General features: G+C 44.6%; 1 protein-coding gene across 1 annotated transcript; it reads left to right on the top strand.

Moving 5' to 3' along the window:
- The first annotated feature begins 660 nt into the window (after positions 1 to 660).
- Positions 661 to 24,743, top strand: LOC120047799 (secretagogin-like). The gene is made up of 11 exons (XM_038993349.1): positions 661 to 797; positions 965 to 1,035; positions 4,359 to 4,451; positions 12,304 to 12,393; positions 14,934 to 14,990; positions 16,021 to 16,098; positions 21,630 to 21,685; positions 22,445 to 22,490; positions 22,596 to 22,655; positions 23,083 to 23,151; positions 24,594 to 24,743. The coding sequence occupies exons 1-11, from the start codon at positions 728 to 730 to the stop codon at positions 24,723 to 24,725; spliced, it is 822 nt and encodes a 273-aa protein (XP_038849277.1). The 5' UTR covers positions 661 to 727; the 3' UTR covers positions 24,726 to 24,743.
- Positions 24,744 to 26,680: the final 1,937 nt, after the last annotated feature.

The following is a 26,680-nucleotide window of genomic DNA, read 5'->3' on the forward strand; positions in this document are numbered from 1 at the left end:
TACAGGCCTGTAATTCAACTAGAATAAAACACTGAAATATGTTACTGTGAAACTGTAATCACAGTACAGGTGTGTCTTGATGTAGTGCTTTTTAAAATGCAAGCGGAGAATGAATTCAGCCAGCCACTCTAAAAACCTGACAGTGAGAAATTAAATGTCGTAAACTATTAAAAATCGTAAACCATATCTGATATGATATTGCATAACTTTTAATGTTTGACAGACCAGTTTTAGGAGGAAAGCTTTTGTGTGACTTGACTCTCATCTCCTTTATTGCTACAGTCAACAGACCCATGTATTTAGACAGTTAGACCAATGCGGTTTCCAGCGTGATGATACATTTACATGACACTTGAACATTCTATGGCAGCCATGTTAGTTCCCCATTAACTTTACATGTGGAATATTAAAACAATGCTATGAATGAATTACCGAATGTCTAGAATTAGAACAATATTCAACATTCTAAAAGTTGACCAAACTCTCGAATGTCTCTGCAGTCGAAATGCGTTCGTCCATCCTGTATTCTATTCATTCTACACCGCGTCATGGTGAAGTCAGATTATTCCATATAAGGAGGTGGGGTTTGGAGAATTGATCGGGCCACGTCAAGAAAAGCACCCATACGTTGTACTGAACTAGTGCGGAGTAGACTCTCGACAAGGATACAGCAACAGTAGGCTGTCAACCGTATTAAGAGATATCATTTACACTCCTGTTTATTACAATGGACTGCGCTTTTGAGCACATGGATGCTGTTGGTTTTCTGGAGATTTGGCAACACTTTGATGCAGACGGTGAGAATTATTAATATTATAACCTAACCATGCAAGCTATGGTTTGATAACTTTATATATGTTCTTTTTGATGCAGAAAACCCCATGTTATTTATGTAAAGAAAACGTTTAAAAAGTATTCTAAAACGTATGAGAGAGTATTTTAAATGTTGTTAATGCTTCTACAGATAATGGTTACATTGAGGGGAAGGAGTTGGATCACTTCTTCCGTCACATGATGACGAAATTAGGTCCGGAGGTAAGTACATATTTTCCCCCTCTTATCTTTTATCTATTTTATTAGCAGCCTAATAACGCGCAACAAATGTGAAGCGCAGCAGGTGCATTTAGTCTATTTGCCAGTTACTGCCCGAAACTAGTGTGCCGCCTTATAAATGACACATAACAGATACATGATCATTATTATTGTAAATATCCTCTTCTAAATATGGCTCACTGTTCCTCGGAAGTGTTATCGGACGTTCCTCTATTACAGATAGCCTACAATGTGTTAAAGGCACTTCCTCTTGTATACCATAAGTGGTGTGCCACTGTTGCCTCTATGGGAGATTGCCAACAACATCTTATTTTTGCGTTCAGTATTTACAGTCGATCAATGTACCTCTTGGTCTAGATGAGTGAATACAACGATTCGATGGCAGGCTACTGATGATTGACAGGTAAATAAAACTATGGGTTGATACAGGAAAACAGCCAGTACTTTCCCCATGTAATTGTGCAGCAAAGGGCAGCGTATCTTTAGTTATAGCTCTGTCCAAACAAAGGCTCTATTCAACCTTTTAGTGTGTGTTTGTCTTTTTCCTGAGTGGGATGAGCTGCTGTCCAGATGGGTTCATGGATGACATTAGGATGCTACAGGCATCAGCAAACGCAATTATGGGCTGTGTCCCAAATGGCACCCTATTCCCTATACAGTGAACTACTTTTGACCAAAGCCCTATGGAACCCTGTTCCCTATATAGTGAACTACTTTTGACCAGCCCCCTATGGAACCCTGTTCCCTTTATAGGACACTACTGTTGACCAGCCCCCTATGGAACCCTGTTCCCTTTATAGGACACTACTGTTGACCAGCCCCCTATGGAACCCTGTTCCCTTTATAGGACACTACTGTTGACCAGCCCCCTATGGAACCCTGTTCCCTTTATAGGGCACTACTGTTGACCATAGCCAATAGGACACAATAATTGGTTTAGGGCGCCATTTGGGACATATAGTTGATGTTCTGGCGTACTACACAGTGGGTGGTTAGAGAGAGACCATGTTCAGCACTGACAATGGGTTCTGTGATGGTGATGCTGTTTTTAATAGTTCCTGCGGATGTGTAGAAAACTAAATATTGTTGTGATATTGTTCAAATACATTTAAACTGACCACCACTTGGTAGTCTTAAGACCAATAACATCTGTGCTCAGTTTTCATCTCATTTGTCTATCATATAAACAGGAAGTATTGTCACACTCGCTATCCTCAAACTCCCCGTCATAAATCGACCAAGGCGCAACGTGCATGTAGTTCCACATCTTTTAATGAAACGTGCCGCAACCAAGATGCACACAAACACACACAGGAAATTAATTACCCACAAAACACAGGTGGGAAAAGGATACCTAAGTATGGTTCTCAATCAGAGACAACGATAGACAGCTGCCGCTGATTGAGAACCACACCCGGCCAAACACATAGAAATAGAAAATCATAGAACATAGAACATAGACTGCCCACCCAAATCACACCCTGACCAAACCAAAATAGAGACATAAAACGCTCTCTATGGTCAGGGCCTGACAAGTATTGACATTAAAGTCTGAAAGGACAAATCTGGAGAAGTTTTTGGTTTCCAAGAAGATTATAATCACTTGCCTAAAAAAATGTAAATTAGCTATTTACATGCAGAAGTGAAATATATTTCCTGCCTTTCACTTACACATACGAGAGGAATCAGAAAGATCAGTACTGGAATTCTTTTATATTTTGGTTGTGATCATCAAATACGTTCTCAGAGCTCAACTTGCCCGACCGCAATAAATGACATAAATTGTCTGTATTTCACTTTGCTTTCAGTCTTGCACTAAAGATCGTCCTGTTCCTGCCCTTAGACCATGGACACACTGCTTGGTCAATATGTTCACTTAAATTGGACCTCATTACGCTTAAGGTCAACAGCTGATAAGGAACATAATACTATTGAGAACAGACTCATGTCTCTGTATTATTGGGAAGCTGCTGGCACCTGCATGTCTGGGACACGTCACTTATTTGTGTTTGTTCCTGCTCTCACTGTATGTACACAGCTAATTAGTTATGAAGTGTATCTCTAGTGAAGTAATATTTGATATGCATATTATATATACATTATATACAACCCATAATAAGACTATGTAATTAATATGATCAAAGTCTGTCAAAACTGATATTTAGTACTATGCTAGATACTATGGTTGAGTTACTGTAACAGGCTATCAAGAAACGCAGGAGAATGGAAAACTACAGGAAAGTAGATTTAAATACATTGTAATACAAACGATTCACATTAACTTAAATTACAAGGCATTATTATAGGCATGATCAGAGAGAGACAGAGAGAGAGACAGAGACAGAGACAGAGACAGAGACAGAGACAGAGAGAGACAGACACAGAGACAGAGACACACACAGAGACAGAGAGAGACAGACACAGAGACAGAGACAGAGACAGAGACAGAGACAGAGAGAGACAGACACAGAGACAGAGACACACACAGAGACAGAGAGAGACAGACACAGAGACAGAGACAGAGACAGAGACAGAGACAGAGACAGAGACAGACACAGAGACAGACACAGAGACACACACAGAGACAGAGACAGAGAGAGTCTGAAAAAGCCTGAAGAGGCCATGGGAAGGAGAGAGAAAGAGAGAGTCTATTTCACCACAGCAGGTCGGGAACAAAAAAGAGAAAGACAGAATGAATCTAAGACCCCTTTATAACACCTGAGTTGTTTGGGTTCAAAATATGAGTTGTTGACCAATAGGATTACTTTAAAAGTGACCTTCCAATCAGAAGACAACAGAACCTCTGCTTGACAGAGATGTGACAGAATGGGGAATGGTGAGATAATGCAGCATTCCTAAGACAACACACAGGAAGTCATTGCATATGTAACAGTATAACTTTAAACCGTCCCCTCGCCCCGACCCGGGCGCGAACCAGGGACCCTCTGCACACATCAACAACAGTCACCCACGAAGCATCGTTACCCATCGCTCCACAAAAGCCGCGGCCCTTTAGAGCAAGGGGAACCACTACTTCTCAGAGCAAGTGACGTCACCGATTGAAAGGCTATTAGCGCGCACCACCGCTAACTAGCTAGCCATTTCACATCCGTTACACATACAGTGTAAAGTGTCAGTTCAGGGAGGAAGCATCATTGATCATCGGGTATATTACATTTCCACCAGAGACAGGAGACTTGTGGGTAACCAGTAAGCACATCTGGTCAGAGGAGAGAGAGGGAGGGGGGAGAGGGGGAGTCATAGTAACTGTGGTAACTGTACTTCGTGTCTCTCTCTCCGTGCAGGATAAAGTAACAGAGGAGAGGGTCCAGAGGCTGAAGCAGAGGTTCATGTCAGCCTATGATGTCACCGCAGACGGACGCCTGCAGATCCAGGAGGTAACGCCAACAGATGGAAAGGGAAACCTATAGCTATAACAATCTAAGACACAGCCAACAGAACATGGACAGAGAGAGAGAGAGAGAGACCGAGGAAATGTAATTGAGAGAGAGAGAGAGAGAGAGAGAGAGAGAGAGAGAGAGAGAGAGAGAGAGAGAGAGAGAGAGAGAGAGAGAGAGAGAGAGAGAGAAAGTGCATTCATCCACTTTCAAAAGAAGACCAATTCATTTGACCACAAATCTCAAAGGCTTCCAGCTTTTATAAGTGGTGGAAATGATCAATATATTTGTGTGGTTCCTGTGGGATGTTTTACTGTATATGTGAGTGGTCTCTCACAGTAAACGCTCTCTCAGCCATCTGAAGTTGGCAGGCAAGCCACAGCGTCTCTTTGTGTGGTTGATGGGGAGAGTGCAGCGATAGCAGCTAAGGGCGAGGAAACCATTTCACTAATGGGATGAACAGTATATCGGTTGTAGAGATGGAGCGATAGGCACTTGTTTTAATTGTCAAAAGCACGATTCAGCATATATGACAGCCAATTGCATGACCAGCTTCATTACACATGAACCAGCAGGAATCAATGACTGGTGCCACCTTTTTTCTCAGAGTTCTTGTTGCACAGTATTTTTGGTGCACAGTGCTGCAGTAGTAACCTACAACTGGGCTGTTTCCTCATGGTCTTTCCTCTCTGTCTCTCTCTCTCTCTCTCTCTCACTCTCTCTCTGTCTCTCTCTCTCTCTCTCTCTCTCTCTCTCTCTCTCTCTCTCTCTCTCTCTCTCTCTCTCACTCTCTGTCTCACTCTCTGTCTCTCTCTGTCTCTCTCTGTCTCTCTCTCTCTCTCTCTCTCTCTCTCTCTCTCTCTCTCACTCTCTGTCTCTCTCTGTCTCTCTCTCTCTCTCTCTCTCACTCTCTGTCTCTCTCTGTCTCTCTCTCTCTCACTCTCTGTCTCTCACTCCCTCTGTCCCTCACTCACTCCCCCCCCCTGTCTCTCTCTCTCTCTCTCTCAATTCAATTCAATTCAATTCAAGGGGCTTTATTGGCATGGGAAACATGTGTTAACATTGCCAAAGCAAGTGAGGTAGACAATACACAAAAGTGAAACAAACAATACAAATTAACAGTAAACATTACACATACAGAAGTTTCAAAACAATAAAGACATTACAAATGTCATATTATATATATACAGTGTTGTAACAATGTACAAATGGTTAAAGCACACAAGTTAAAATAAATAAGCATAAATATGGGTTGTATTTACAATGGTGTTTGTTCTTCACTGGTTGCCCTTTTCTTGTGGCAACAGGTCACAAATCTTGCTGCTGTGATGGCACACTGTGGAATTTCACCCAGTAGATATGGGAGTTTATCAAAATTGGATTTGTTTTCGAATTCTTTGTGGATCTGTGTAATCTGAGGGAAATATGTGTCTCTAATATGGTCATACATTGGGCAGGAGGTTAGGAAGTGCAGCTCAGTTTCCACCTCATTTTGTGGGCAGTGTGCACATAGCCTGTCTTCTCTTGAGAGCCATGTCTGCCTACGGCGGCCTGTTTCAATAGCAAGGCTATGCTCACTGAGTCTGTACATAGTCAAAGCTTTCCTTAAGTTTGGGTCAGTCACAGTGGTCAGGTATTCTGCCACTGTGTACTCTCTGTTTAGGGCCAAATAGCATTCTAGTTTGCTCTGTTTTTTTGTTAATTCTTTCCAATGTGTCAAGTAATTATCTTTTTGTTTTCTCATGATTTGGTTGGGTCTAATTGTGCTGTTGTCCTGGGGCTCTGTGGGGTGTGTTTGTGTTTGTGAACAGAGCCCTAGGACCAGCTTGCTTAGGGGACTCTTCTCCAGGTTCATCTCTCTGTAGGTGATGGCTTTGTTATGGAAGGTTTGGGAATCGCTTCCTTTTAGGTGGTTGTAGAATTTAACGGCTCTTTTCTGGATTTTGATAATTAGTGGGTATCGGCCTAATTCTGCTCTGCATGCATTATTTGGTGTTCTACGTTGTACACGGAGGATATTTTTGCAGAATTCTGCATGCAGAGTCTCAATTTGGTGTTTGCCCCATTTTGTGAAATCTTGGTTGGTGAGCGGACCCCAGACCTCACAACCATAAAGGGCAATGGGCTCTATGACTGATTCAAGTATTTTTAGCCAGATCCTAATTGGTATGTTGAAATTTATGTTCCTTTTGATGGCATAGAATGCCCTTCTTGCCTTGTCTCTCAGATCGTTCACAGCTTTGTGGAAGTTACCTGTGGTGCTGATGTTTAGGCCGAGGTATGTATAGTTTTTTGTGTGCTCTAGGGCAACGGTGTCTAGATGGAATTTGTGGTCCTGGCGACTGGACCTTTTTTGGAACACCATTATTTTGGTCTTACTGAGATTTACTGTCAGGGCCCAGGTCTGACAGAATCTGTGCAGAAGATCTAGGTGCTGCTGTAGGCCCTCCTTGGTTGGTGACAGAAGCACCAGATCATCAGCAAACAGTAGACATTTGACTTCGGATTCTAGTAGGGTGAGACCGGGTGCAAATCCGGTCTCACCCTACTAGAATGAAATCAACAAAGCATGAGAAGACTTTGCCTTTGTTTTGGTTTGTTTGGTTGTCAATTAGGGTGTGTAGGGTGAATACATGGTCTGTTGTACGGTAATTTGGTAAAAAGCCAATTTGACATTTGCTCAGTACATTGTGTTCATTGAGGAAATGTACGAGTCTGCTGTTAATGATAATGCAGAGTATTTTACCAAGGTTACTGTTGACGCATATTCCACGGTAGTTATTGGGGTCAAATTTGTCTCCACTTTTGTGGATTGGGGTGATCAGTCCTTGGTTCCAAATATTGGGGAAGATGCCAGAGCTAAGGACGATGTTAAAGAGTTTTAGTATAGCCAATTGGAATTTGTTGTCTGTATATTTGATCATTTCATTAAGGATACCATCAACACCACAGGCCTTTTTGGGTTGGAGGGTTTTTATTTTGTCCTGTAACTCATTCAAGGTAATTGGAGAATCCAGTGGGTTCTGGTAGTCTTTAATAGTTGATTCTAGGATTTGTATTTGATCATGTATATGTTTTTGCTCTTTATTCTTTGTTATAGAGCCAAAAAGATTGGAGAAGTGGTTTACCCATACATCTCCATTTTGGATAGATAATTCTTCGTGTTGTTGTTTGTTTAGTGTTTTCCAATTTTCCCAGAATTGGTTAGAGTCTATGGATTCTTCAATTACATTGAGCTGATTTCTGACATGCTGTTCCTTCTTTTTCCATAGTGTATTTCTGTATTGTTTTAGTGATTCACCATAGTGAAGGCGTAGACTCAGGTTTTCCGGGTCTCTATGTTTTTGGTTGGACAGGTTTCTCAATTTATTTCTTAGATTTTTGCATTCTTCATCAAACCATTTGTCATTGTTGTTCATTTTCTTCGGTTTTCTATTTGAGATTTTTAGATTTGATAGGGAAGCTGAGAGGTCAAATATACTGTTAAGATTTTCTACTGCCAAGTTTACACCTTCACTATTGCAGTGGAACGTTTTACCCAGGAAGTTGTCTAAAAGGGATTGGATTTGCTGTTGCCTAATTGTTTTTTGGTAGGTTTCCAAACTGCATTCCTTCCATCTATAGCATTTCTTAATGTTACTCAGTTCCTTTGGCTTTGATGCCTCATGATTGAGTATTGCTCTGTTCAAGTAGACTGTAATTTTGCTGTGATCTGATAGGGGTGTCAGTGGGCTGACTGTGAACGCTCTGAGAGACTCTGGGTTGAGGTCAGTGATAAAGTAGTCTACAGTGCTACTGCCAAGAGATGAGCTATAGGTGTACCTACCGTAGGAGTCTCCTCGAAGCCTACCATTGACTATGTACATACCCAGCGTGCGACAGAGCTGCAGGAGTTGTGACCCGTTTTTGTTGGTTATGTTGTCATAGTTGTGCCTAGGGGGGCATATGGGGGAGGGAATGCTGTCACCTGCAGGCAGGTGTTTGTCCCCCTGTGTGCTGAGGGTGTCAGGTTCGTGTCCAGTTCTGGCATTTAGGTCGCCACAGACTAATACATGTCCCTGGGCCTGGAAATGATTGATTTCCTCCTTCAGGATGGAGAAGCTGTCTTCATTAAAGTATGGGGATTCTAGTGGGGGGATATAGGTAGCACACAGGAGGACATTTTTCTCTGTTAAGATAATTTCCTTTTGAATTTCTAGCCAAATGTAAAATGTTCCTGTTTTGATTAATTTAATGGAGTGAGTTAGGTCTGCTCTATACCAAATTAGCATTCCCCCTGAGTCCCTTCCCTGTTTCACACCTGGTAGTTTGGTGGATGGGACTACCAGCTCTCTGTAACCTAGAGGGCAACCAGTGGGTCCGTCTCCTCTATACCATGTTTCTTGCAGGATGACAATGTCTGCATTACCGATTTCTTTGGTGAAGTCCGGGTTCCTGCTCTTTAGGCCAAAGGCAGATGACCTCAGGCCTTGGATATTCCAGGATGATATAGTGAAGGCTTTTTGTTCCATAAAGTGTCCAATGTTGTTGGTCGTGGTTTGGCCTCAGGCCAGTAAGTGTGAGCAGAGCCTGCTGAGCATCTGGTACATGCCGTTGGCTTGGGCGAGTGTAAGAGTGGGGGTTGGGCCTGTTTGCCCGCTCACTACCTGGGCGTATGTGTGACTTCCATGTTGATGCCCTCTTTGCGGGGGTGGGGTGCATGGGGTGGGCAGGAGTGGCATAGGTCTGATCTGAGGGGGCCTAAATTGGGTGTGGGCATGGTTGATGTGGGGGGGTGTTGATTGGTTGGGGTGGGGGTGTGGATGTGTCTGGGGGTGCTGTGGTCTGGATGTAAGTCCTCTTGGCGTGGGTCCTCTATGTGTAGGTCCAGGGGGGGGTCCTGAAGGTCTTGGAGGGTGTCTCGCTGGTCTGGGTGGGGTGTCTATTGATCTGTTGCTCCTGTGTGAAGTGTTGGGGCTGCGTTTGAGAGCGATGTCCTTTAGAGTCCGGGCAAAGGTGGGCACTGCTGCCTTGTAGAGGTGGACCTGGTCATAGAGGCTGTTCAGGTCCAGGGTGGAGTGGTGGGCCAGAAAGACATTTGGTTTTGAGGCACAGTCACGGGAAATGCTTGCGTTTACCCGCTGTATTGTAGCAGGGTGGAAGTCTTTTCGTGGTAGCAGGGTGGAGATAACCACTTGTGCGTTGGGGAAAGTAGAAGAAGCTTTTTCAATCACTCCCTTCAGTGCTGTGGCCACCCTTTCCTGCTGTGCTCTCAGGTCGTTTGTGCCTGTGTGTATTATTATGTGGCTGGGTGAGCCTAGTTTGTCCTCAGACAGAAGGTCTAGGGCGCGCTGGGTGTTTGGACACCAGAGTTTAGACACACTGTGTTTGGGAAAAAGTTTTTTTTCTTCTATATATTTCCCATTTGAGTCCATAAGGAGGACAATCTGTGTCTTGTGTTTGTCCTCAGTGGGTGTGGGGGGGTTGTCAGGAGGGCTATCAGGGTGGCTGACAGGGGGGGTGCTCAGAGGGAGTGAGAGCTGCTGGGCTTGGGGTTTTTCTTTTGTCTGTTCTGCTGTGATGTCGACTCTATGGTCAGGGTCTGGTGTGGACTGTTCTGCTGTGATGTCGACTCTATGGTCAGGGTCTGGTGTGGACTGTTCTGCTGTGGTGTTGAGACTTTTGTCGGGTGCTGAGGTGGGCTGTTCTGCTGGCGTCTCTGTGGGGATGGCCACCTCCCTAGTGGGTTGTTCTCTGTCACATGCCATCCCCCTCCACCTCTCCTCCAGCAGTCTGATCCTCTCCTCCATCCCCCTCTCCCTCTCCTCCAGCAGTCTGATCCTCTCCTCTAGTGCTCTGTTCTGCTCCTGCTCCTGCTTCTGCTCTTTCTCCTGTTGAAGTTGTCTCACCACTGTCCAGAGTGCAGATATGTCTCTCTCCACCTCCAGCACTCCGGGTCTGGTTAAAGGGGTGTTGTTGTGCTGGACTGTTGTCTGGGTCTGTGCTGACTGGAGTGTAATCACCTGCTGTTCCAGCTCCACCTGCCTTACCTCCAGCTGGGTGAATTTATCCTTCATTTCAATGAGGGAGAAGTACTCTGTGCTGGGAGGTTGACTGTCTGCTGAGGGTTGCTCGTCTGTGGGGTTATGTGATGAAGAGGTCTGGTCTGACCCGCTTGGGGTGGGGGTATCTTTATCAAGGGAGAGCTTCTCCTGCTGGGCTAAATCTTTGATTAGGTGAAAGTCCAGCTGAAACTGTTTGGGGTTGCCCTGTACCATTACTGTTCCAGACTTATAAAGATTTATGTTAGCTGACTCCTCGTCCTCGTTGTCAAGAATCCTGAGTTTCCACCCCTCGTTAACCCCCCCTCTCTTAACAGAGGGGTAGTGTGCTAATATAGCACTGTGCCATGCCAGGGGATGGTTTGTGTGGAAGATAAGGTTGCTGATGTTCCCATTTTTGTAATAGTCAGCAAAAAGTGTCTCTTGATTTTCCATAAGGAGCTTCATTTTGTGATCTTTTCTTGCCTTATCATTCTTTACACTCACAGAGTACTGTATTTTAATTACCTCTGAACAGCGGGAGGCAGCTTCTAAGGCCTCTCCATTTGGTTGGGGTAGACTATTCGACTCTCCTGCCATTGTTGGGCTAATGGGCTTTGACACCTCTCACTTGACACGTAAGTGCTAGTTGAAGTTGTATCAAGCTTGGCAGAATGATGTTACCATTCAGTCCTTATAGAGTAATGTCATGTATTTTTCTTCTTGGCTTTTGGAAATAGAATATAGTTTCAGACTAAACATTACTCACTCAGTTCCAGGTTGGGTGGTGTTTTCAGGTTTCTGTTGTTTTCCAGAGAATTTGCTGTATAGAATTAAAATCCTTGGTTGTTGTGAACTGTTCAGGTGATTCCGTAATTCCGTCCAAAATCAGGTTGTAGGTTTTGAGTTTTGATTTGAAGTGAAGGTTATGTAGTAGAGAGTAGCATCCTGTATGTGTTCCTGACAAAAAAATCCAAGTTTATCTAACTCTAAATCTATCTTTTTTTTTTTTTTTTCTCTCTCTCTCTCTCTCTGTCTCTCACTCTCTCTGCAATGTTGATCATATCCCAATGTAATCCTCTAATGCAGTGCTAATATAATTGTACTAAGAGGGGAGGGCACAAGATCCCGTTGGGCACTCAGCACAGTTAGATCTGGATGCCTGCCAGGGCCACAATTAGTGGGTCTGATGAATTGCTGCCACGTCACTAGCATCATACTTCACTGGCATCATACTTCACAGGCATCATACTTCACTGGCATCATACTTCACTTGCATCATACTTCACTGGCATCATACTTCACTGGCATCATACTTCACTGGCATCATACTTCACTGGCAGCATACTTCACTGGCATCATACTTCACTGGCATCATACTTCACTGGCATCATACTTCACCTGCATCATACTTCACTGGCAGCATACTTCACTGGCATCATACTTCACTGGCATCGTACTTCACTGGCATCGTACTTCACTGTCATCATACTTCACCTGCATCGTACTTCACTGGCATCATACTTCACGGTCTCTCTGGGAAAAAGGTGCAGCTACAGTGATTCAGTTAGAGAGGGGCGAATCAACAGTTAGAGACGCTGACTCTGGGCTGGTTGTATGGGAGGTCAGCTGGGCTGGGAGAGAGACTCACTGTACAGCTGCTGCTGTCTTCAGGATGGGTTCTCTCTCATCTTACTCCCACTGATATCTTGCTGATAACTGTGGTGCAAGTATCATGATATACAGTTGAATGCACTTTAGTTGAATTCACGTGTTGTGACTCTGGATAAGAGCATCTGATAAATGTTCATGTGTATTTGGTTGTGTTGCAGTTGGCCATGATGATCCTGCCACAGGATGAGAACTTCCTCCTGGTGTTCCGCAGGGAAGCCCCTCTGGACAACAGTGTAGACTTTATGAAGGTGAGAAGCCCCTCTGGACAACAGTGTAGACTTTATGAAGGTGAGAAGCCCCTCTGGACAACAGTGTAGACTTTATGAAGGTGAGAAGCCCCTCTGGACAACAGTGTAGACTTTATGAAGGTGAGAAGCCCCTCTGGACAACAGTGTAGACTTTATGAAGGTGAGAAGCCCCTCTGGACAACAGTGTAGACTTTATGAAGGTGAGAAGCCCCTCTGGACAACAGTGTAGACTTTATGAAGGTGAGAAGCCCCTCTGGACAACAGTGTAGACTTTATGAAGGTGAGAAGCCCCTCTGGACAACAGTGTAGACTTTATGAAGGTGAGAAGCCCCTCTGGAAAACAGTGTAGACTTTATGAAGGTGAGAAGCCCCTCTGGACAACAGTGTAGACTTTATGAAGGTAAGAAGCCCCTCTGGACAACAGTGTAGACTTTATGAAGGTGAGAAGCCCCTCTGGACAACAGTGTAGACTTTATGAAGGTGAGAAGCCCCTCTGGACAACAGTGTAGACTTTATGAAGGTGAGAAGCCCCTCTGGACAACAGTGTAGACTTTATGAAGGTGAGAAGCCCCTCTGGACAACAGTGTAGACTTTATGAAGGTAAGAAGCCCCTCTGGACAACAGTGTAGACTTTATGAAGATGAGAAGCCCCTCTGGACAACAGTGTAGACTTTATGAAGGTGAGAAGCCCCTCTGGACAACAGTGTAGACTTTATGAAGGTGAGAAGCCCCTCTGGACAACAGTGTAGACTTTATGAAGGTGAGAAGCCCCTCTGGACAACAGTGTAGACTTTATGAAGGTGAGAAGCCCCTCTGGACAACAGTGTAGACTTTATGAAGGTGAGAAGCCCCTCTGGACAACAGTGTAGACTTTATGAAGGTGAGAAGCCCCTCTGGACAACAGTGGAGACTTTATGAAGGTGAGAAGCCCCTCTGGACAACAGTGGAGACTTTATGAAGGTGAGAAGCCCCTCTGGACAACAGTGTAGACTTTATGAAGATGAGAAGCCCCTCTGGACAACAGTGTAGACTTTATGAAGGTGAGAAGCCCCTCTGGACAACAGTGTAGACTTTATGAAGGTGAGAAGCCCCTCTGGACAACAGTGTAGGCTTTATGAAGGTGAGAAGCCCCTCTGGACAACAGTGTAGACTTTATGAAGGTGAGAAGCCCCTCTGGACAACAGTGTAGACTTTATGAAGGTGAGAAGCCCCTCTGGAAAACAGTGTAGACTTTATGAAGGTGGGAGAAGCCCCTCTGGACAACAGTGTAGACTTTATGAAGGTGAGAAGCCCCTCTGGAAAACAGTGTAGACTTTATGAAGGTGAGAAGCCCCTCTGGACAACAGTGTAGACTTTATGAAGGTGAGAAGCCCCTCTGGACAACAGTGTAGACTTTATGAAGGTGAGAAGCCCCTCTGGACAACAGTGTAGACTTTATGAAGGTGAGAGAAGCCCCTCTGGACAACAGTGTAGACTTTATGAAGGTGAGAAGCCCCTCTGGACAACAGTGTAGACTTTATGAAGGTGAGAAGCCCCTCTGGACAACAGTGTAGACTTTATGAAGGTGAGAAGCCCCTCTGGACAACAGTGTAGACTTTATGAAGGTGAGAAGCCCCTCTGGACAACAGTGTAGACTTTATGAAGGTGAGAAGCCCCTCTGGACAACAGTGTAGACTTTATGAAGCTGGATCTGTTGGAATGGTCTGTGTGGTGATCGGTTGGAATGGTCTGTGCGGTGATCTGTTGGAATGGTCTGTTTGGTGATCTGTTAGAATGGTCTGTGTGGTGATCTGCTGGAATGGTCTGTGTGGTGATCGGTTGGAATGGTCTGTGTGGTGATCTGTTGGAATGGTGGTCTGTGCGGTGATTTGTTGGAATGGTCTGTGCGGTGATCTGTTGGAATGGTCTGTGCGGTGATCTGTTGGAATGGTCTGTGCGGTGATCTGTTGGAATGGTCTGTGCGGTGATCTGTTGGAATGGTCTGTGCGGTGATCTGTTGGAATGGTCTGTGCGGTGATCTGTTGGAATGGTCTGTGCGGTGATCTGTTGGAATGGTCTGTGTGGTGATCTGTTGGAATGGTCTGTGCGGTGATCTGTTGGAATGGTCTGTGCGGTGATCTGTTGGAATGGTCTGTGCGGTGATCTGTTGGAATGGTCTGTGCGGTGATCAGTTGGAATGGTCTGTGCGGTGATCTGTTGGAATGGTCTGTGCGGTGATCTGGTGGAATGGTCTGTGCGGTGATCTGTTGGAATGGTCTGTGCGGTGATCTGTTGGAATGGTCTGTGTGGTGATCCGAGTACCTGCCAGATCTGTAGAACCAGATATGTGAGATGTAATTTGTAATTTATGGAAAGAATGTTCGCAGTTCCTTTTTCCATGTGAACTCCATTTGTTGTGTGTGGCTATCACAGTAACTCTGAGGAAGACAAAGAACTCAGCATCACCTCACCTGGACAAGCACCCTAATGCTTACTAAGGGTCATTGGTGGCAGCTGGTATTTGTATTCACAGCAACTGATTGTCCTTCTTGTCTCTGTAGATCTGGAGAAAGTATGATGCTGACAGCAGTGGATTCATATCAGCTGTGGAGCTGAAGGTAATGTTGTTTAACTCCACTCCTACACACAGAAGGTAATGTGGTTTAACTCCACTCCTACACACAGAAGGTAATGTGGTTTAACTCCACTCCTACACACAGAAGGTAATGTGGTTTAACTCCACTCCTACACACAGAAGGTAATGTGGTTTAACTCCACTCCTACACACAGAAGGTAATGTTGTTTAACTCCACTCCTACACACAGAAGGTAATGTTGTTTAACTCCACTCCTACACACAGAAGGTAATGTGGTTTAACTCCACTCCTACACACAGAAGGTAATGTGGTTTAACTCCACTCCTACACACAGAAGGTAATGTTGTTTAACTCCACTCCTACACACAGAAGGTAATGTTGTTTAACTCCACTCCTACACACAGAAGGTAATGTGGTTTAACTCCACTCCTACACACAGAAGGTAATGGTGTTTAACTCCACTCCTACACACAGAAGGTAATGGTGTTTAACTCCACTCCTACACACAGAAGGTAATGTGGTTTAACTCCACTCCTACACACAGAAGGTAATGTTGTTTAACTCCACTCCTACACACAGAAGGTAATGGTGTTTAACTCCACTCCTACACACAGAAGGTAATGGTGTTTAACTCCACTCCTACACACAGAAGGTAGTGTTGTTTAACTCCACTCCTACACACAGAAGGTAATGTGGTTTAACTCCACTCCTACACACAGAAGGTAATGTTGTTTAACTCCACTCCTACACACAGAAGGTAATGTGGTTTAACTCCACTCCTACACACAGAAGGTAATGTTGTTTAACTCCACTCCTACACACAGAAGGTAATGTGGTTTAACTCCACTTCTACACACAGAACGTAATGTCTTTATATTTATCAAACCATGTTAGATCTGATTTCAGTGAATCAGGCAATAAACCATGTTAGATCTGATTTCAGTGAATCAGGAAATAAACCAATAAACCATGTTAGATCTGATTTCAGGGAATCAGGAAATAAACCAATAAGCCATGCCCTTTTTATTTCCTCTCTCCTTCTTTGTAAACAGGGTTTCCTGAAGGACTTGTTCCAGCAGCACGGGAAGGCTGTGTCCTCCAGCAAACTGGACGAGTACACAGACGCAATGGTAAAACAGCAGTCTCCTAGCCCTTTCCTGTAGTCAAATGACCACATCGCCCCCTGGTGGCCTCATTGGTGGAATGTTATTCATACTTTTCATCATTTCATAATTAATAAATACTATTTCAAAACAAATGCTGAAAATGTGTTCTTCTTGGTTCCTGGAGGTACTAAAGATATCCTCTTGGTTCCTGGAGGAACATAGGGCCTGTACTAAAGATATCATCTTGATTCCTGGAGGAACATAGGGCCTGTACTAAAGATATCCTCTTGGTTCCTGGAGGAACATAGGGCCTGTACTAAAGATATCCTCTTGGTTCCTGGAGGAACATAGGGCCTGTACTAAAGATATCCTCTTGGTTCCTGGAGGAACATAGGGCCTGTACTAAAGATATCCTCTTGGTTCCTGGAGGAACATAGGGCCTGTACTAACGATATCCTCTTGGTTCCTGGAGGAACATAGGGCCTGTACTAACGATATCCTCTTGGTTCCTGGAGGAACATAGGGCCTGTACTAACGATATCCTCTTGGTTCCTGGAGGAACATAGGGCCTGTACTAAAGATATCCTCTTGGTTCCTGGAGGAACATAGGGCCTGTACTAACGATATCCTCTTGGTTCCTGGATGAACATAGGGCCTGCACTAAAGTTATCCTCTTAGTTCCTGGAGGAACATAGGGCCTGTACTACAGATATCCTCTTGGTTCCTGGAGGAACATAGGGCCTGTACTAAAGTTATCCTCTTAGTTCCTGGAGGAACATAGGGCCTGTACTAACGATATCCTCTTGGTTCCTGGAGGAACATAGGGCCTGTACTAAAGTTATCCTCTTAGTTCCTGGAGGAACATAGGGCCTGTACTAAAGATATCCTCTTGGTTCCTGGAGGAACATAGGGCCTGTACTAAAGATATCCTCTTGATTCCTGGAGGAACATAGGGCCTGTACTAACGATATCCTCTTGGTTCCTGGAGGAACATAGGGCCTGTACTAAAGATATCCTCTTGGTTCCTGGAGGAACATAGGGCCTGTACTAAAGATATCCTCTTGGTTCCTGGAGGAACATAGGGCCTGTACTAAAGATATCCTCTTGGTTCCTGGAGGAACATAGGGCCTGTACTAACGATATCCTCTTGGTTCCTGGAGGAACATAGGGCCTGTACTCTTGGTTCCTGGAGGAACATAGGGCCTGTACTAAAGATATCCTCTTGGTTCCTGGAGGAACATAGGGCCTGTACTAATGATATCCTCTTGGTTCCTGGAGGAACATAGGGCCTGTACTAATGATATCCTCTTGGTTCCTGGAGGAACATAGGGCCTGTACTAAAGATATCCTCTTGGTTCCTGGAGGAACATAGGGCCTGTACTAAAGATATCCTCTTGGTTCCTGGAGGAACATAGGGCCTGTACTAAAGATATCCTCTTGGTTCCTGGAGGAACATAGGGCCTGTACTAAAGATATCCTCTTGGTTCCTGGAGGAACATAGGGCCTGTACTCTTGATTCCTGGAGGAACATAGGGCCTGTACTAAAGATATCCTCTTGGTTCCTGGAGGAACATAGAGCCTGTACTAAAGATATCCTCTTGGTTCCTGGAGGAACATAGGGCCTGTACTAACGATATCCTCTTGGTTCCTGGAGGAACATAGGGCCTGTACTAAAGATATCCTCTTGGTTCCTGGAGGAACATAGGGCCTGTACTAAAGATATCCTCTTGGTTCCTGGAGGAACATAGGGCCTGTACTAACGATATCCTCTTGGTTCCTGGAGGAACATAGGGCCTGTACTCTTGGTTCCTGGAGGAACATAGGGCCTGTACTAAAGATATCCTCTTGGTTCCTGGAGGAACATAGGGCCTGTACTAAAGATATCCTCTTGGTTCCCGGAGGAACATAGGGCCTGTACTAAAGATATCCTCTTGGTTCCTGGAGGAACATAGGGCCTGTACTAAAGATATCCTCTTGGTTCCTGGAGGAACATAGGGCCTGTACTAAAGATATCCTCTTGGTTCCTGGAGGAACATAGGGCCTGTACTAAAGATATCCTCTTGGTTCCCGGAGGAACATAGGGCCTGTACTAAAGATATCCTCTTGGTTCCTGGAGGAACATAGGGCCTGTACTAAAGATATCCTCTTGGTTCCTGGAGGAACATAGGGCCTGTACTAAAGATATCCTCTTGGTTCCTGGAGGAACATAGGGCCTGTACTAAAGATATCCTCTTGATTCCTGGAGGAACATAGGGCCTGTACTCTTGATTCCTGGAGGAACATAGGGCCTGTACTAAAGATATCCTCTTGGTTCCTGGAGGAACATAGGGCCTGTACTAAAGATATCCTCTTGGTTCCTGGAGGAACATAGGGCCTGTACTCTTGGTTCCTGGAGGAACATAGGGCCTGTACTCTTGGTTCCTGGAGGAACATAGGGCCTGTACTAAAGATATCCTCTTGGTTCCTGGAGGAACATAGGGCCTGTACTAAAGATATCCTCTTGGTTCCTGGAGGAACATAGGGCCTGTACTAAAGATATCCTCTTGGTTCCTGGAGGAACATAGGGCCTGTACTAAAGATATCCTCTTGGTTCCTGGAGGAACATAGGGCCTGTACTAAAGATATCCTCTTGGTTCCTGGAGGAACATAGGGCCTGTACTAAAGATATCCTCTTGGTTCCTGGAGGAACATAGGGCCTGTACTCTTGATTCCTGGAGGAACATAGGGCCTGTACTAAAGATATCCTCTTGGTTCCTGGAGGAACATAGGGCCTGTACTCTTGATTCCTGGAGGAACATAGGGCCTGTACTAACGATATCCTCTTGGTTCCTGGAGGAACATAGGGCCTGTACTAACGATATCCTCTTGGTTCCTGGAGGAACATAGGGCCTGTACTAACGATATCCTCTTGGTTCCTGGAGGAACATAGGGCCTGTACTAAAGATATCCTCTTGGTTCCTGGAGGAACATAGGGCCTGTACTAACGATATCCTCTTGGTTCCTGTTACCAGTCTTGAGATGCTTCCTTTCCCTTTTGGCCATGACACGCAGTCTTTATAGTCCCTTACCCACTGATTTACAATCTCTCTCTCCAGTGTGTGTAAAAGAAGATAACTCAAGCACAACGTCTAATCAACCTAATGCAGTCATCAGTCTCTAGAACCATTAATGCGGGGTAAATGAACCTTATTCATGGCTCTTTCAGAGTGCCTTTCATGAACGTGGTATAGATTCAGCAGGTAAATCTGGTTTCAGTGACGTTCATTACAACCAGATTTCAACCAACTTTGCCCCGCGCCCCGCTGTGTATAAACGGTACTGGATCTTCAGGATGTTTAATATGTATTTTTATTTGACCTTTATTTAACTAGGCAAGTCAGTTAAGAACAAATTCTTATTTACAATGACTGCCTAGGAACAGTGGGTTAACTGCCTTGTTCAGGGGCAGAACGACAGATTTTTACCTTGTCAGCTCAGGGATTCAATCCACCAACCTTTCGGTTACTGGTCCAACGCTCTAACCACCTGCTGCCCCGATGTGGCTTGTTCCCAGACTCCTGTCAAAGGGTCATCGCATTATACTGGCACCTGTCACTGACTTGTTTTTCCAATCTTATCCATACCCTGAGGCTTGTTCCCTTCTCTGAAAACGTTCTAACTTCTACGCTAACTTTAAATGGACTTCACTGACTCAGATTCCCAGTGAGGAGAAAATGGCTTCATCCTGCAGCCAGGTGTGGTCTCTGTCTCTCCAGTTCATCAGACAGGGTAATGCGTTCCCAAATGTCTTCATCCTGCAGCCAGGTGTGGTCTCTGTCTCTCCAGTTCATCAGACAGGGTAATGCGTTCCCAAATGTCTTCATCCTGCAGCCAGGTGTGGTCTCTCTCTCTCCAGTTCATCAGACAGGGTAATGCGTTCCCAAATGTCTTCATCCTGCAGCCGGGTGTGGTCTCTCTCTCTCCAGTTCATCAGACAGGGTAATGCGTTCCCAAATGTCTTCATCCTGCAGCCGGGTGTGGTCTCTCTCTCTCCAGTTCATCAGACAGGGTAATGCGTTCCCAAATGGCATCCTATTCCTTATGGGCCCTGGTCAAAAGTAGTACACTATATAGGGAACAGGGAGTCATAGGGTTCTGGTCAAAAGTAGTACACTATATAGGGAACAGGGTGCCATAGGGTTCTGGTCAAAAGTAGTGCACTATATAGGGAATAGGGAGTCATTTGGGACCGTGACAGGGCAGTGTTGTGGCAGCCAGCAGCAGATCACTCTGTCCAGCTGTATTAATCATCTCATCTAACAGACTGAGATATTAGATTACCAGTGTCTGGCGGGAAACTGTCACACCTCTCATACCGAGTCACTCTGTCTGTCTCTCACCCTGCCCTGTCTGTCTTTCACCCTGCCCTGTCTGTCTCTTACCCTGGCCTGGTCTGGCATCACAGTGTCTGTCTCTCACCCTGCCCTGTCTGTCTCTCACCCTGCCCTGTCTGTCTCTTACCCTGGCCTGGTCTGGCATCACAGTGACTGTCTCTCACCCTGCCCTGTCTGTCTCTTACCCTGGCCTGGTCTGGCATCACAGTGTCTGTCTCTCACCCTGCCCTGTCTGTCTCTCACCCTGCCCTGTCTGTCTCTCACCCTGGCCTGGTCTGGCTTCACCCCGTTCTGTCTCTCACCTTGGCCTGGTCTGGCATCCCCTTGTTCTGTCTCTCACCCTGGCCTGGTCTGGCATCACCCCGTTCTGTCTCTCAGTGTGGTTAGGGTTAGGGTTAGGCATTAGGCTTAGCAGTGTGGTTAGGGTTAGGGTTAGGCATTAGGCTTAGCAGTGTGGTTAGGGTTAGGGTTAGGCATTAGGCTTAGCAGTGTGGTTAAGGTTAGGGTTAGGCATTAGGCTTAGCAGTGTGGTTAAGGTTAGGGTTAGGCATTAGGCTTAGCAGTGTGGTTAAGGTTAGGGTTAGGCATTAGGCTTAGCAGTGTGGTTAAGGTTAGGGTGAGGCATTAGGCTTAGCAGTGTGGTTAAGGTCAGGCATTAGGCTTAGCAGTGTGGTTAGGGTTAGGGTTAGGCATTAGGCTTAGCAGTGTGGTTAAGGTTAGGGTTAGGCATTAGGCTTAGCAGTATGGTTAAGGTTAGGCATTAGGCTTAGCAGTGTGGTTAGGGTTAGGCATTAGGCTTAGCAGTGTGGTTAAGGTTAGGGTGAGGCATTAGGCTTAGCAGTGTGGTTAAGGTTAGGCATTAGGCTTAGCAGTGTGGTTAAGGTTAGGCATTAGGCTTAGTAGTGTGGTTAAGGTTAGGGCTGGGTTTAATCACGTTGTGGCTTTGCCAGCTAGTGACCACTCTGCAGAGCTGCCTCCAGAACAACATTCATAATGAAAAACGCTAACCTGCGTCAACAGGTGTTTATTTGTGCTTGATTCTAAACCATTGACAAACATGTTTAGTTGGCTTTTTTAAGCAGGAAAACCAGTAATCGCCAAATATATGTAATATCTCCGTTGGTCTGTCTTGAACCAAAATTACACATGTTTTATTATGCATCAATTCCTTTTTTCTAACAGATGAACATTTTTGACAAAAATAAGGATGGTCGCTTGGATCTGAACGATTTGGCCAGGTACTTCTAATTGACTCTATTACAATTCTGAATATTGAACCGTTTGGCCAGGTACTTCTAATTGACTCTATTACAATTCTGAATACTGAACCGTTTGGCTAGGGACTTCTAATTGACTCTATTACAATTCTGAATACTGAACCGTTTGGCCAGGTACTTCTAATTGACTCTATTACAATTCTGAATACTGAACCGTTTGGCCAGGTACTTCTAATTGACTCTATTACAATTCTGAATACTGAACCGTTTGGCCAGGTACTTCTGATTGACTCTATTACAATTCTGAATACTGAACCGTTTGGTCAGGTACTTCTAATTGACTCTATTACAATTCTGAATACTGAACCGTTTGGCCAGGTACTTCTAATTGACTCTATTACAATTCTCAATACTGAACCGTTTGGCCAGGTACTTCTAATTGACTCTATTACACTTCTGAATACTGAACCGTTTGGCCAGGTACTTCTAATTGACTCTATTACAGTTCTGAACACTGAACCGTTTGGCCAGGTACTTCTAATTGACTCTATTACAATTCTGAATACCTAACCGTTTGGCCAGGTACTTCTAATTGACTCTATTACAGTTCTGAATACTGAACCGTTTGGCCAGGTACTTCTAATTGACTCTATTACACTTCTGAATACTGAACCGTTTGGTCAGGTACTTCTGATTGACTCTATACTGTAGTATCAATACCTTTTCTGACTATGCTGTTTTGCTTGATCAAATTGTTGTTTATTTCACGTTTTCCTTTAGGATCCTGGCTCTAGAAGAGAATTTCATGCTACAGTTCAAAATGGATGTGAGTTCAGTTGATGTGTTTCTCCTAATGCTCATTACATTACTCTGCTAAATCATCTTAGGAAAATGGACAGATGAAACTAACCATAATTGACTCTGTTTACAGGCCTCCAGTCAAGAAGACAGAAAGAGAGACTTTGACAAAATATTCAACCACTATGATGTTGTGAGTACAGACAGAGTACCCTTGGGGCTGGGATGTTGGATTTGATTTGCAGGGCAACTGCTTCCTCTATATGGTCTGTAAATTAAATACGAGTTGCAAAATAAGGATGTTTGGTTCAGAGAAGAGAGATTCAGAGAATTCAGAGAAGAGAGATTAGAATGTTGGCATGATGCTCTTTTAATGAGTTCTATGTTCTCTCTTCTCCATTGGTCAGAGTAACACCGGAGCTTTTAATGAGTTCTATGTTCTCTCTTCTCCATTGGTCAGAGTAACACCCGGAGCTTTTAATGAGTTCTATGTTCTCTCTTCTCCATTGGTCAGAGTAACAACGGAGCTTTTAATGAGTTCTATGTTCTCTCTTCTCCATTGGTCAGAGTAACATCGGAGCTTTTAATGAGTTCTATGTTCTCTCTTCTCCATTGGTCAGAGTAACACCGGAGCTTTGGAAGGACCAGAGGTGGATGGCTTTGTAAAAGACATGATGGAACTGGTCAGGGTGAGTTGTGGGGAAGAATATCAGACAATATCTTTATGAATGTGCCACAAACATGATCCTATTATAGGCCCAAAGGACATCTACTGTGTCCAGTGTTCTCTGTCCTGGCTGGCCTTAAGGACATCTATTGTGTCCAGTGTTCTCTGTCCTGGCTGGCTTTAAGGACATCTATTGTGTCCAGTGTTCTCTGTCCTGGCTGGCCTTAAGGACATCTATTGTGTCCAGTGTTCTCTGTCCTGGCTGGCCTTAAGGACATCTACTGTGTCCAGTGTTCTCTGTCCTGTCTGGCCTTAAGGACATCTACTGTGTCCAGTGTTCTCTGTCCTGGCTGGCCCTAAGGACATCTACTGTGTCCAGTGTTCTCTGTCCTGGCTGGCCATAAGGACATCTATTGTGTCCAGTGTTCTCTGTCCTGGCTGGCCCTAAGGACATCTACTGTGTCCAGTGTTCTCTGTCCTGGCTGGCCCAAAGGACATCTACTGTGTCCAGTGTCCTCTGTCCTGGCTGTCCCTAAGGACATCTACTGTGTCCAGTGTTCTCTGTCCTGGCTGGCCCTAAGGACATCTACTGTGTCCAGTGTCATCTGTCCTGGCTGTCCCTAAGGACATCTACTGTGTCCAGTGTTCTCTGTCCTGGCTGGCCTTAAGGACACCTATTGTGTCCAGTGTCCTCTGTTCTGGCTGGCCCAAAGGACATCTACTGTGTCCAGTGTTCTCTGTCCTGGCTGGCCCAAAGGACATCTACTGTGTCCAGTATTCTCTGTCCTGGCTGGCCCAAATGACATCTATTGTATCCAGTGTTCTCTGTCCTGGCTGGCCCAAAGGACATCTATTGTCTCCAGTGTACTCTGTCCTGGCTGGCCATAAGGACATCTATTGTGTCCAGTGTTCTCTGTCCTGGCTGGCCTTAAGGACATCTATTGTGTCCAGTGTCCTCTGTCCTGGCTGGCCCTAAGGACATCTACTGTGTCCAGTGTTCTCTGTCCTGGCTGGCCCTAAGGACATCTACTGTGTCCAGTGTTCTCTGTCCTGGCTGGCCATAAGGACATATATTGTGTCCACTGTTCTCTGTCCTGGCTGGCCCTAAGGACATCTACTGTGTCCAGTGTTCTCTGTCCTGGCTGGCCCAAAGGACATCTATTGTCTCCAGTGTACTCTGTCCTGGCTGGCCATAAGGACATATATTGTGTCCAGTGTTCTCTGTCCTGGCTGGCCCAAAGGACATCTATTGTGTCCAGTGTTCTCTGTATCCATCAACAACAGATGAAATGCTCCTTGACGTTCACCTCTTGACCTCATTGAACTTACAGAATACATTAACTTTAGCCCACACATTCAATAGATCTTTATTGTCCCGGAAGAGCAATTTTTGTGCAATATAAAATACATCTTACAAACACATCTTCACTACTAATGTGTTTTACCTGTTGATCTTCCATCCAGCCCAGCATCACTGGTCCAGAGCTGGACAAACTGAGGGCTGTGCTGCTGGGACACTGTGACGTCAACAAAGATGGAAAGATCCAGAGGAATGAGCTGGCGCTGTGCCTGGGAATGAAGCCCAAAAAGGCCTAGTCTTCCCCGTACAGAGAAGCCCTCTACTACTGACCCTTCCCTTCACTCTGATACATCCAGAACTGATCCTTCCCTTCACTCTGATACACCCAGAACTGACCCTTCCCTTCACTCTGATACACCCAGAACTGACCCTTCCCTTCACTCTGAGACATCCAGAACTGACCATTCCCTTCACTGTGATACACCCAGAACTGACCCTTCCCTTCACTCTGAGACATCCAGAACTGACCCTTCCCTTCACTCTGAGACATCCAGAACTGATCCTTCCCTTCACTCTGAGACATCCAGAACTGACCCTTCCCTTCACTCTGATACACCCAGAACTGACCCTTCCCTTCACTGTGAGACATCCAGAACTGATCCTTCCCTTCACTCTGAGACATCCAGAACTGACCATTCCCTTCACTCTGAGACATCCAGAACTGATCCTTCCCTTCACTCTGAGACATCCAGAACTGACCCTTCCCTTCACTCTGAGACATCCAGAACTGATCCTTCCCTTCACTGTGAGACATCCAGAACTGATCCTTCCCTTCACTGTGAGACATCCAGAACTGATCCTTCCCTTCACTGTGAGACATCCAGAACTGATCCTTCCCTTCACTGTGAGACATCCAGAACTGATCCTTCCCTTCACTGTGAGACATCCAGAACTGACCCTTCCCTTCACTCTGAGACATCCAGAACTGACCCTTCCCTTCACTCTGAGACATCCAGAACTGACCCTTCCCTTCACTCTGAGACATCCAGAACTGACCCTTCCCTTCACTCTGAGACATCCAGAACTGACCCTTCCCTTCACTCTGAGACATCCAGAACTGATCCTTCCCTTCACTGTGATACACCCAGAACTGACCCTTCCCTTCACTGTGAGACATCCAGAACTGATCCTTCCCTTCACTCTGATACACCCAGAACTGATCCTTCCCTTCACTCTGATACACCCAGAACACCCAGAACTTTATGTCCAATCTTCAAAAACAAAGATGACAAAGACAACAGCTGCCAGTGTTTTAGCATGTTGTGGAACAAGCACTGTTCTGAATGATATCAATTGTGTTTTCTTGTGATAGATTCAAATTAATACAGAATAATACAGGTAGTCTACTGGTAAATTAATACAGAATAATACAGGTAGTCTACTGGTAAAATAATACAGAATAATACAGGTAGTCTACTGGTAAATTAATACGGAATAATACAGGTAGCTTACTGGTAAATTAATACAGAATAATACAGGTAGCCTACTGGTAAATTAATACAGAATAATACAGGTAGTCTACTGGTAAATTAATACAGAATAATACAGGTAGTCTACTGGTAAATGAATACAGAATAATACAGGTAGTCTACTGGTAAATTAATACAGAATAATACAGGTAGCCTACTGGTAAATGAATACAGAATAATACAGGTAGTCTACTGGTAAATTAATACAGAATAATACAGGTAGCCTACTGGTAAATTAATACAGAATAATACAGGTAGCCTACTGGTAAATTAATACAGAATAATACAGGTAGTCTACTGGTAAATTAATACAGAATAATACAGGTAGCCTACTGGTAAATTAATACAGAATAATACAGGTAGTCTACTGGTAAATTAATACAGAATAATACAGGTAGCCTACTGGTAAATTAATACAGAATAATACAGGTAGTCTACTGGTAAATTAATACAGAATAATACAGGTAGTCTACTGGTAAATTAATACAGAATAATACAGGTAGCCTACTGGTAAATTAATACAGAATAATACAGGTAGTCTACTGGTAAATTAATACAGAATAATACAGGTAGCCTACTGGTAAATTAATACAGAATAATACAGGTAGTCTACTGGTAAATTAATACAGAATAATACAGGTAGCCTACTGGTAAATTAATACAGAATAATACAGGTAGTCTACTGGTAAATTAATACAGAATAATACAGGTAGTCTACTGGT

Source organism: Salvelinus namaycush, chromosome 5 (genome assembly GCF_016432855.1).
Source record: "Salvelinus namaycush isolate Seneca chromosome 5, SaNama_1.0, whole genome shotgun sequence".
Lineage (NCBI taxonomy): Eukaryota > Metazoa > Chordata > Actinopteri > Salmoniformes > Salmonidae > Salvelinus > Salvelinus namaycush.